At 28.1% G+C, this 13,646-nt stretch overlaps 1 protein-coding gene across 1 annotated transcript; it reads left to right on the forward strand.

Moving 5' to 3' along the window:
* The first annotated feature begins 7,142 nt into the window (after positions 1-7,142).
* LOC101513226 (uncharacterized protein At5g39865-like) lies at positions 7,143-8,990 on the forward strand. The gene is made up of 2 exons (XM_004510967.3): positions 7,143-7,391; positions 7,489-8,990. The coding sequence occupies exon 2, from the start codon at positions 7,494-7,496 to the stop codon at positions 8,277-8,279; it is 786 nt and encodes a 261-aa protein (XP_004511024.1). The 5' UTR covers positions 7,143-7,391; positions 7,489-7,493; the 3' UTR covers positions 8,280-8,990.
* Positions 8,991-13,646: the final 4,656 nt, after the last annotated feature.

Here is a 13,646-nt window from a genome sequence, read left to right on the forward strand (position 1 = left end):
TTGAGAAAGCGCTGTAAAATGCACACCCATAACTCATATAATGGGGTGCATATTACAGCGCTTTTTGTGAAGAAGCGCTGTAAAATGTGCATAACAAGCGCGCGTTGTATTTACATGTTTTATAGCGCTTTTTTAAAAGCGCTGTTGTATCATTTACAGCGCTCGTTTCCACAGCGCTTATTTTTTTGAAAAAACGCTGTAAATGGCTTAAAAAAAGCGCTGTAAAATCCGTTTTTTCGCGTAGTGGTGTTTGCAAGTTCCGAATAGTTGTTAGTGTACAATAATTATAAAAATTTGACTCTATTATATTTATTATTATTTTAGAATTTTTTTTACTATGTTATTTTTATTATCACTAAACTTTCTCTTTAAAGAAAAGTAAAAAGAAAAAAAAGTTCCTAAAAGAAGCGCCTCCATCTCCTTTCATCTCTGAAGACATCAATAGCAAAAACAAAATTTAGTTAGTTGCACAAAAGATAGAAAACGGGAGAAGGTTTTGGAAAAACATTGTTGTAGATAAGAGAGAAAGTGGAAGGAGTTTTTTGGAAAAACATATTTTTTTTATAAATTTAAATAGTTGCACAAGAGATAGAAAATGGAAGAAGGTTTTGGAAAATATTGCACTACATAAGAGAGAAAGTGGAAGGATCATTTTTGGAAAAATTCATCTTTTTGTTGTTGAGACTAATCTAACCATTGCAAAAATCTCAAAATCTTTTAACAATCCCTTCCATTATTAACAATTGTGTGTGTGTTTTTTTGTCAACAACCAATGGTGATATTATATCAAGGAGAATGAGAATTTTATATCTTTATATTTCATTACTAATAAGGGTATAATGTATAATAGTTATTTTAAAATTATTTTGTGTATGATAATTCAATTTCTTAAGTGATAAATTATTTTGTGTATAATAATTTAATTTTTTAGGCGACAAATTATTTTGTGTAAAATAATTATTTTAATTTTTTTTTAATGAAAACTTATCTCATGTTTAATAGAAAGTTACATATCCAAAATCCTGAATTATGAATATAATTTTGAAAAAATATTATCGTTTTATCATACATATAAAAATAAAGATTTAAGTTTAAAAATAACACCATCAACAACCATATGTTATAAATTTTATTAAGTAATGATTTGGATGTAGATAATTTAATTGGGATAGACTTAAACATAAAATAAATTAAATTAATTTGAGTACATATGAACAAAGGTTTATGAAGCAACAAATAAGAAGAAAAAAAGGAAGAAAAATATGAATAGAGGGTAGACAAAATGAAGAAAATAGAAGTGAAATTTACCAAATAGAAGAAAAATAGAATTAAAAATTTCTAAAATATCGTTTTCCCATTAATGTGTATGATAGAAAGTATGAGCTTCTGAGAAAAGTTTAGAGAGGGTGAATTTTTTCAAAGGTTTAGTGTAGCAATAAGTTTGGTTTGACAAAACAAATTGATTAAGTTGAAGCAAAGTAAATAATATGACAACGAGTGACTTGACACATGACTTGGTATTTGGAGACAAAAACTAAAGTTGCTTTGGAGAATCAAAAAGTAAAAACTAAAATGTAAGCAATATAAGCAATGGGTAAAATGATAACTTATACAACACCAACCTTTTATAGATTACATATAGATATCATGTATCGTATAGAATACATGGTAGGGCTTTGTGTGTGTCTTCTTGGTGGTAATAGTTTTGTGCGTATCTTCTTTGTGGTAAGGGTTTTGTGTGAGTTTTTTCTATTATTATGAGTGAAATTATATTCAGATCATTTGAGTTCTGTATGAGTATATATAATGTGCATATACACTTCCATTTCAAAAGGAATATATGTGTATTTTATGGTTATTATTTTAATTTTTAGATTTTTTAAATAAATGTTTAATTTCTTTTGATGCAATAAGATTTTTATACTTTTATTTTATAACATTTAATCATTTGTTTTTAGCTTGTATGATTTGCCATAGATTTAATTTTTACAAACATTTTTAATATTACTGATGTCACATTTTAATTTTATAGTACTTTTGATTTATATTGTAGAATTTAATTAAATATTTTAAATGGTTTATTTCCGTTTAATAAAAAAATTAAACTATTATCATTTTTGATTAATTTAACTTTGCAAATATCATTATATTTTTTTTTTATAAAAGATAATTAACCTGCTGGCGTGAAATTTAATTTACAGTTTTTTTTTTTAAACATCCACATTTTTCATAATTAGAAGGCTTAACAAGAAGCAAACCGCCTATTTGCAAAATGACAAGATGAAAATTGATCGTTCAGGGTGAGAGTTACATAAAGAGACAACTTTGACCAATATCCAACCATTTTTCTTTGAGCGTCACATAAATAAACAACTTTAATCAATATCCAACTTTTTTTTCTTAGAGTTGTCTTTAGTAAGTAAAACACTTTTTTAATATTCGACTTATATAAATAGTTTTCCTTTTTCTTTAGAAGAAAACATTTTTCTTTTAAAAATATACTTCCTCCCGTCATATTATATAAAAGAAAAACTACTTTTATGGTTATTGAAAAATATATTGAAGTACAATTAATTTTTTTAATTTTATATAAAATGTACGTTAAATTTATTATTTTTTAATATAAAATACTTAATTATCAACATTAAATATTTGAAATTAAATGAACGGTGTATTGAGAATAATAATATTAAATGAAATAAAAATAGTTAACTTTACTGATCAAAATTTAAGATTTGTGTGTGTGTTTATAATAGTAATTCAATAGAATATTTATATAAATATTTCTATAATACTATTATAGAAAAAGTTTTATAAAAATTTTTTTATCAGTATACGCTTTTAATGTAAAAAAAAGTTACATATTCATCCGAGCTATTTATGTTACAAAATTGAATAAATAATTGTTGAAATATATATTACAAAAAATATTGTATCACACATCGCCACAACTAAACTATCTTTGCAACAATGATATCACAATCTCTTATAATATATTAAAAGAGACTCTTAAATCGTTCATTGACACCTAATCATATTTTATGCCACATAACTTTATTTGTGTATTTACTTATTTGTTTAGTTATCATAGATAAAATCTCTTTTGTTTCTATTATTCATATAATACAAAATTTCATTTCATCTATTACATTTCATTTCATCAACAAAAAAGTTTCAACATTAAACAAACATTAGTAACAACTCACAATGCAATAAACATTTTTCTATTATCTATTTATCATTTATTAAGTGTGAATTTATTTCGTAACCATTATTAATGTAAGTCCAAATATCTATATTTTTTTATTGACTGAACCAAGATTTAAGAAGACACGATACCACAACCTCGAGACATGAATCCTTGTTTATGCTAACCTCCTCTCCAATTTGAGTATAACAAAATTGTTTTTGTGGTGTTTGATGAAATGCAACTGTTGTTATATCCAATTGAATAACTGACTTTGATATATTTTTCTCCTTCAGAATCATCTTCTTCTTCCACATGGGATTGTTAGTAACTGGAAATGCGTGTTCCATTTTATGCCTAATATTTAATTACATAATTTTTATGTTATCTTTCATTTACAATATAACTATTGAAGTTGTGGAATTTTAGAGAAAATAAGCAGAGAGAACAATAAGGGTTCAAATATTATTGATAATAGCTTAGTGTTGATTTGATTACAAAATACTCAATATTAATATCTATTTATAGAGAAATATAAACTCAATCATAAATCAGGAACAAGTTATAATAATAATGAGAGATATTCTAAGATATCTCTACGATTATAAATTGATCATAAAACATAATTCAAGATATTATGATATAATATAAAAGATATTATAAGATATCTTCTAATATTCTAACACTCACCCTCAAGCTAAAGCTTACTAAGTTTTAGATTGTTACAAGAAAACAATGTTTTGATCCGCAATATAAAAATAAAAAAATGGAAAGGCAACTCAAGGATGCAGGTGAAGTCGGAGAAAATTGCTATAAATACAGCCTAGCCAGATAGTCGGAATGATCATCAGCATGAGAGAAATTTATGGCAAGCAATTGAACAAAGCAAGATGTTACATAAAAACAATATTATGCTCCGTAAAAAATGATGGAAAAGCAACTCAGGAATGCAAGTAACGTTGGAGAGAATTGCTAAAAATATATCCTAGTCATATAGTCGGAATGATCATTATCATGAGAGAAACTCATGGAAAACAATTAAATAAAGCAAGACCGTTCTTCTAAAACTGCAACTGGAAGCTTCAAACTAATAATACTGGATACCCAAAATTTTTAAACTTGAATCTGCTTCAGAGAAAGAGAGACGTGCTTCAGGGAGAGAGAAACAAGACCAGTACATGTGGGACAAAGATGAGGCCAGTGCATTTGTGACAAATTTTCAAGCTAGAGTGAGTCATAAAAATAAAAGACACTGTAAGAACAACCATCAAGAGAAGAAGAAGTCATCACTATTATGATTCATATGTGGGAAAAGGAACACACTAGAATGATCTCGATGTGAATAGAAGCCACTGTTATAATCCATTAGTAAAAATTAAATTGCATGACAAACTTCGAAGAAGAAACAACACAACTCTAATGAAATGAAGCCATGATCGATCAACATAGTGAGAAAATGCGTCTAAAATAGGAGAAATAATTATTGTTTGAACGAGAACCCTTATTTTCATTGATCAAAATTGGAAAGTAAAGGTAGATATGAAACCCTGAGGACCGACCAAGCATTAACCAGAGCGACGTCGGGTCGCGCCATCACACGTTGTGGATACATAAACGTGTGAGATCTAGTTGCAAGAGAGAGTAATGGCGCGTGAGAGTGCGTGTGACGACTATTGGTGACACATTTTCGGGTGTGGGCTGATCTAGATAGAACGAAGCTGATGGAGAGATTGTTCTTTGGAAAAGTTGTGAAAAAGCAAGGGTGACGACAATGACAACAATGAATCTGGGTGGAAAATGCTGAAATGAGTGTCGGAGAAGGGTCGACAAAAACAAATAACAGTTGTTTAGGAGGCTCGCTGAAAAGAGTTGGAAAAGTATGAAAACTCACCAAGAGATCACATCGAAAAGGAGAAAACTATGATTACATTCCCAAACTTTTGAGAACTCAGAGCGGAGTAATGGCGAGACAACTTAAGGAGGATCAATATAAGCTCTAAATACCATGTTGAAATTGTGGGATTTTAGAAAAAATGAGGAGAGAATATAATAAGACAGTTTGAATAATATTGATAATAGCTTAATGCTGACTTGAGTACGAAAGACTCAATATTAATCTCTATTCATAGAGAAACATAAACTCAATCCTAAATCATAAATAAATGATAATAATAATGAGAGATATTCTAAGATATCTCTATAATTAAAAATGGATCATAGAACATAACTGAATATACTCTAATATAATATAAAAGATATATAAAAAAACCTAATTTATTTAATTTATATTGATGCCAATTATTGCTGTTCCATTCAACAAACCGCATGTTTTGACTCCTTTTAGTCACTTCTTATTATGCCATTTGCTCTTCTAATTTCCATCGTTCAAAGTAGATTCATTGCTACAATGTATTTTCTTTAGCACAATAAGTCAACTGGACAATTGTTAAAATTTACACAATTCTTGAAAAATTAAAGTCCTTATAGTAATTAAGAAACAATAGTAACACTACATTTGTCTAAAGGATAATTTGAAACCTCTAATCTATGTTTTTAACTTTATGTCATCCAAATCAAATTTTAATATTTTCGTTTGAGTTATAATTGTATTATGAGTGACATTATATTTGTTGTTTTTGGCTCATATAACTCAACAAAATAGACTAGACACAAGAGACATGTGAGCTAAACATGAACGGATGGATGATACAAATTAGGTTTTAACCAAATATTTTAGATTTGTCATAAATTTTAAATTGTTATTCCATTATGGCAAATCAAGTTCACGAAGAAACAATTATTTCATCCATATCATTTTAAATAAAGTTTCTTCTGGATTCCAGAATTCTTTTATTCTAAATGCACATATTTTCATAATTGAATTTAATTAATGTCTTTGTTAAGTTGCACTTATGTTATACAATTTATTTTAGTTCAAAATTTTCCTTTAAGATAACCTATTATCGTAGAAAAAAAAGTAATTACTACTATCAATTCAAGTCATTCAATAATTTTTTAATTTCTTTTAGTTCCTTGTGAATTTTATATATTCTAATGTTACTTTTAATATTTTATCAAATTATTCTTTTGTAATGTGACTAACGCCTTAGTATCCACTTCATTTTCTATATTTTATACATTTAATTAACTATTATTATTTTGAGATGATATTTATAAATAAAATAGTGTAAAATAAAATTGTAAATATAACTATTGTATATGACTTAATATCTAGGTCAATGTATTTATGCTACTAAATTACATGATTTGTTTAATAAAATTGTTAATGCACGAAGAAAAATGAAAAATGAAACTTAAAATGTTAGTGCTAAAGGAGATTTATAAATTATGTATACTGCATAATTTTTAAGATTTTCTAATTTTTTAAAAATAAATCTCAATTTTTTTTAATTTTTTAAAAATAAATCTCAAAATACCCGTGTAACGATTGAAATCTATTCTTATATTAATTTTGATGAATTAAATAATGTAAGAATCAAAGTAACGTAATTTAAACTTATTTTAATAATTTTGAAATTTCATATAAGAAATTTGATAAAAAAATATATAACAAAAGAAATAGAGTTATACAGAAAGTTGATTTTTTAAAAATGATATTTTAATTTATATGTTTGTTTTATAATTCAAAAATTAACTTGACTAAATTTTATTTATTGTAGTTTTATTGCATCATTATTAATTTTTTATAATAATTATATTAATTATTTTACACTTATATTAATTAAAAAGTAAATCAGTGAAGAATAATAATAAAAATATTATTTAATTTTTAATCAATATTATTTTTGAATTTATTCTTTAAAAAGCATGCATATAAAAATTGATTGATATGGTTTGAAAAAAAAAAAAAAAAGATTAGATTGATACAGCTAGCTATGGAAAAAAAATTTCTCAATACAAAATTATAAATTCTTGGCTACGTCTCTCTCTTTCTCTCACTCAGGCAGAGTCTGAACAAAATAAAAGCAACAAAACAGAACAAAAACCTCTCTCTTCCTTTCCTCCACAAACACGCTTCATTTTCCTCAACCCCAATAACCTCTCTCTCTATCTCTCTCTAACAACAACAAACCACAAAAACACTATCCTCAAAAACGACAACACACCCCATACATAAAAAAACACCACCGCCCAACTATCATCCACCATCCTCCGCCGCCCTACCCAATCCCTCTTTCTCAAGGTAACCGACACATATATATATAAATATAAATATAAACTCTTATTTATTATTATTATTAACCGATTCAAATTTTGATAATTTTCATTGTAAACAACAGAGTCGATGGAAGAATTCAGAAACATCAACAACAACAATACGGCGTCGTCTAGGTTTTCATTCTTCAACCGTTCTTTAACAACGCTTAATAACACAAACAACGACGAAAAACAACCGCCACCACAAAAACCCCAAAGCATCGATCGCACCGTTTCGCTTCGCGGCAGGGTCGTTAAAAAGCTATGTAGTTTATTCGAACCAACAAAACTACCTTCTCAAGAAGAATCAACACTTTTCATCACCAAATCAAAATCCCTAAAATCAACCGAATCAACGATAACATCATCAAAATCGCTCGATTCTTCTCATATTATTCGATTACCCGGAACAGAAGACCGAATCGTGTTGTATTTCACGAGTTTGCGTGGGATTAGAAGAACATACGAGGATTGTTATTCGGTTAGGATGATATTGAGAGGATTTAGGGTTTGGGTTGATGAGAGAGATGTTTCAATGGATTGTTGTTACAGGAAGGAATTGATGAGTGTTTTGGGTGAGAAGAGTATGAAGAACGTTACACTTCCTCAGATTTTTATTCGAGGGAATTACGTCGGTGGTGCTGAAGTGATTAAGCAACTTTGTGAGGTTGGTGAATTGGGGAAGATTTTGGAAGGTTTTCCTAAGACTAAACCTGGGTTTGTTTGTGAGAGTTGTGGTGATGTTAGGTTTATGCCTTGTGGGAATTGTAGTGGAAGTAGGAAGGTTTTTGATGAGGATGAAGGGTTATTGAAGAGGTGTTTGGAGTGTAATGAAAATGGATTGGTTAGGTGTCCGAATTGTTGCACCACTTGAGATTTGATTTGATTCAATTTGTGTAATGTGTATTATTAGTAGTTGTTGGTATTTTTGCAATTGCAACTTGTTTATTGGTTGCATGATTGCGAGTTTTTAGGTGTTGATAAATAATTTGATCAAGATTGAAGAATTTGTGTTGTTGTTGTTGTTATTGGTGGTGGTGGAGATGGTGGTGATATATGTCTTTGGTTAAGGTTATATTGAGGGTTTTAATTTTAAATAAAGGTCTGCGATTTGGAAAGTTGTGGCTGCACCGTGACTGCAATTGAGACTGCATTGCAGCTGCAACATGACTGCAATTGAGACTGCATCAGACACATGGTGATTCTTTGTATTATGAAGCAAGGATTGCGACGTGGCTGGAATTTGAAACCTTGGTTATATCATGATTCAAAGCTCTCTTTGAATTTTATGTGGTTGGTTTATTTATTTGTGGCAATAGTGTGATGAGCTGAAGCTGATGATGTTTTCAGCTTCTTGAACAGGGTTTTGTTCAAGAGTGTGCTTTTATCACCTAAAGGAAAAAAAAAGTTGTTAAATGGGTTTTTGAGTATGTATGTATGTATGTAAGTTGTAGTTCATTCCAGGTGAGGAGGGTTTCTCATCAAGGGGATGTTAATATATTTAGTGTTATGATTTGATTGATCCCTTCAAGGGATTTGCAAATATTAACCATTGAAATTTATATGAGAGTGGTTTGTTGTGTTAGTGCCTTATTTTTATATTTGATTTCTCTTATGTCTTCTTATAGCACTTGATATCTTATAGCACACAGGGCCTGAATATTGTGGGTGATCTGTGGATCAATGATCTAAAAATCTAATTGGTACTTGGTCGGCGTTAGGGCGTGACTACATTGAACTTTGACATCTGGACGTGACTAAATTGAACTTTGACATCTGTTGGGTAACTTATTTTGTTGGCTTTTTTTTATGGGTCCTAGAAACTAGTTATGCTTAGATCAGTTGTTCTCAGAGTCACGACCCAGTGACCCTGATTCGAAAGCACGTGCCCCTCACCCAATGCATTAATGGCATATGTGTGTAAGAAAGGTATTCCTCATTATTGTGCTGTTACACACAATTGGTGAAATTATTGAGTTTGTTTTCCATATCTTTAATTCCTTAATTTTGAATCCTTACAAATTGCAGCTTAAACTTGAGTATTTTTGGCTTTCCACCATGGTCCATCATCTACCATCGATGACAATGGTTGATAATGATACTTTGTGAATTTAATGCTTATTTATGTTCACAAATGTCCCTTTATCCTCTCTTATGTTTCCATGTACTGGAATCTAATTTGTGCTGATGAACTAATATAAAATGTCCTTCATGATGGAGGGATTTTATCAGTGATTGTTTGTGCTGCTATAACTGAACATCATATTCAGTTCATGTCATGTTGACCTGAAGCGGACTGTGTTGTTATTTGCTAACACCTTAGTCTGTGTTTGGGGGTAGACTGACAAAATTATAGAGAATAATCACAATTTTGACTTGGTCAAAAGAATCACAATTTTTATATAATAGCTATACTTTGAAGTTTTAACAAAGTCAGAATGTGACCATGATTTTGCCAAACTAACTGCAAATTCAAACACATGTTTAACCTTTCCAATCATATTGAATTTCTACTCTAGTGATCTAGCCAAGACAAAATAGAATCATTTTAAAAAGCTAGTGAACAAACTCAAATTATTTCACTTTATAAATTTTGGATTAGAATAGTTATTATCTTCAGCTTCAAATATTATGTATGATGCACACTCTGCAATTCACGAGTCATTGCTGAATTTCTAGGATAAATAATTATTCAAAAGCATAATCAGTTAAAATTTCATAGTCAAATAGTGAAGTTTGGATCCTGATTGCTCAACCATTTTTTTGGCTTTTTCATCCTAAGAGAAGTCCAATCATATCATGTTGAATATAATTTTGTATCGTAGCTTTCTATTTCAATTTTGTACCGCAGCTTTCAATTTCAGCAACTACTAGGAAACTGGGAAGGGAACATTTCTCTAGCATTACATTGATTAGAATTGAGTGCCGTTTGATTGGATGCAATCATCTTATTTGGATCGTTTGCCCAAATTTAAAACTGTGATTTTTAAAATTAAAATTTTGACATTGAAATTTGAATTGTTCGACAGACAAGTGAAATAGTGTGATTGTATACAGTCACAAGAGTTGTGACATTAATAACTCGAATCTTATTTTTTCATACGACACAATTATTTTTTTCTAACAACCGTGATATTTTGAAAGTTTATTTTAGGGGGACTAACACTTTGTAATCCTCTAAGAGAAAAAAACACTTTCTAATACCCCTCAAATCTAAGATTATTGAAAGTTTATTTTAGGGGGACTAACACTTTGTAATCCTCTAAGAGAAAAAAACACTTTCTAATACCCCTCAAATCTAAGATTATTTAAGGCATTTGCACATGGATTAAAAAATGGCTTTTGAGCTTTTTGCTCATTTAGTTTTCAAATAGCTTATTGACAAAGCTCTTACTTCTCAATTAGCGTTCAAACTAGCTCAGAATTTTGAAATACTCAAATACAACACACGAGCCAAGACAAAATAGAATCATTTTGAAAAGCTAGTCCACAAACTCAAATTACTTTATTATTTATTTGAAAGTTTATCACTAACATTGTATATATACTAAAAATATCTTTGAAATTTGAAATGTAGCATAATGATGGATGTAACTTAAAAAATTTGATTGTATTAAGTCATATTTGAGAAGGCTAAAGTATGATGAGGTTGAGAGAAATATACTTTGATAATGTAAATTAGTCGATTTAGTGACCTAATATAAACATATGTTGTGTTCATCTCTTTTGCATGAACTTTTATTTTACAATGATTTTTGTCATATATTTTTTAAAAAAGGTTTATTATTTTTATTGTTTAATTCATGTGGTGTTAGCAGGAAGCAATTAACTTTATAAATTTGAAGGGTATCGTTCAAATTCCACCTAAAAATTTGTTTATTAATCTCCGTTTAGAAAAAACATGTATTGTTTTGAAAAAGTTTTTAGAACTTTGTTTTGTAATTTTTTTTTTAAAAACACAATTCAAACTTAAAAAAAAAATATTGTTTTTCACTAAGTTGACTTTTAGGATCTTATAATCGTTTAGTATTTCTATACCTTGTAATAAAACAACATTAATCAGCTTGACAATGGATTCTCTAGATAACAATTGAAGCAAGAGCCAATATAAATACATCAAATTGGACTAATAATTTTTGTTAATTAATGTGTCTATCACATGGTAATAAATTCTCTTATGTGTAATTTATACATAATAGAATAAAGCATGATCTTCACTATAAAAAAAAAATAGAAGAAGATTATCTCCCATAGAGAAAACTTATAAAAAAAAAGAGTAAAGTGTAATCTTCACGTTAAAAATTATGGTAATTATCTTTTATAGATTTTGTACATATGTATCCAATAGGTAGACTTTGCATGCAGCATTTATGATAATTTGATGTTTGTGATAATAAGTTGTGATTGTTATGTCTTTCTCTATAGAATCAATGTGTACGTGGAGAGACAGAGGCCATCGGATTTGGATGATTCAACAATGAAATCGGTTATGTCAGAAGTAGGGTTCAAATCGAAAGTGTTGTACTTTCACTTTGCCCTTTGTTAGTACTACTGGTTGTCCGGTTGAGGCTCTTGAGTTTTTAAATTTTAAGTTTCGATGTATAGTTGGTTTTGATATTTTAACTGATTTATAATTTTACTTCTTTTATTTTAATTAGTTCTTAATTTTAATTATTTTATTTTTAATTTTGTAATTTTAATTTTTTATTTTAATTAATTCGTAATTTTAGTCTTTATATTTTTAATTTTAAATTTTTTGTCCCTTTATTTTTTAAAATTGAAATATTTTATAAATCTAATAGATCATATATTTTATTTAATAAAATCTAATGAATTATATTTAAAAAATATATAATATTAAAAAAATATTAGATATTTATTTAAAAAGTAATTTTTATTATAAAAAGTTATTAAGAAAGTAGTTTTTAATTATTTTAGAAGTAATTAATTCTAAAAATAGTTTTATTCATTATTTTTTAAAAAGTGATTTCAAAATTTATTATTTTAAAAACTGTTTTTAGAAGAATTTTTAATTATTATTTTTTTTACTAATATTTTTGTCATATTTAAAAGAAAACTGATGTAAATAAAAATTTATTTATTTTTTATCATAAAACATAATTTTACTAAAAATAAGATATTTTTTTAAGAAAAAAACATACTTTTTTAAAATAAAAAATAGAACTTAATTTTTTTTCATTATTTTAAAAAATCATAAATTATTAATATTAAAAATTAACCACACAAAATATCTAGTTCAGAAACCGGTGAACAATATTTCTCTAGTGTTACAAATCTTGTGAATAAGATGAGAGTGTATGGAGAGGATATTTCAGATAGTAAGGTGGTGGAGCAAATTTTACGCACCATGTCAATGAATTTGATCATGTGGTGACTACGATGATTGAGTCCCACGTTACCGACACTTTGCAGTAGTAGAGTTGCAAGGAAGTATTGAAAGTCATGTGAATATAATATTGGAGAAAACATAAAAAGTAAAAGAAGAAGCTTTGAAGAGTCAAGTGAATTTCAATAATGTTTTTGAATCAAGTCAAATGAGAGAAAACAGAGGCCGTGACAATTTCAATAATGATGGAAGAGGAAATTTTAGAGAAAGAGGTCGAGGAAAATTTATAGGAAGAGGACGTGGTAGTTTCAACTAATGGAGAGATAACAATTTCCATCCGCCAAATCAAGGAAGAGGCGAAAATAATTTCAGTCATACCAATTGTGGCAGAGGAAGAGACAACTACAATCAAGAAATGACAAATTATACTTGTTATCACTGTGGAAAATTTGGACACAAAGCTGTTGATTGCATATGTCGTTGTTGAGACAAAATTCCACATTAATGTTTTGATGATAATCAAACAAAAATTAATTAAAATTTCTAATTATTATTCTAAGTATTTTGTTGTTTAACATGTGTGTTTGAGTGTATTAATCAAAGAGAGGTATTAATCATTTTAAGCAATGATCATATTAGAAGAAACAAGCTCATTCAAATAAAACGAAGAACATTTTGACATATTCTGGAAAAACGGAGATCGTTCTTCACAATTCTAAATTACCAAGAATGTTCAATGTTCTTAAAGAGAAATATTATTCCTGGTATATTAAATCTTTTACCAAAATGTTACCAAGTATATATAAGGATCACATCAGTAAGAGAATCATTCCGAAGAACAAAGAAAAAGGCTATGCATTATAATCAAACAAGCAAGATCATTCTCCAAGTTTG

This window comes from Cicer arietinum, chromosome 7 (genome assembly GCF_000331145.2).
Source record: "Cicer arietinum cultivar CDC Frontier isolate Library 1 chromosome 7, Cicar.CDCFrontier_v2.0, whole genome shotgun sequence".
Taxonomy (NCBI): domain Eukaryota; kingdom Viridiplantae; phylum Streptophyta; class Magnoliopsida; order Fabales; family Fabaceae; genus Cicer; species Cicer arietinum.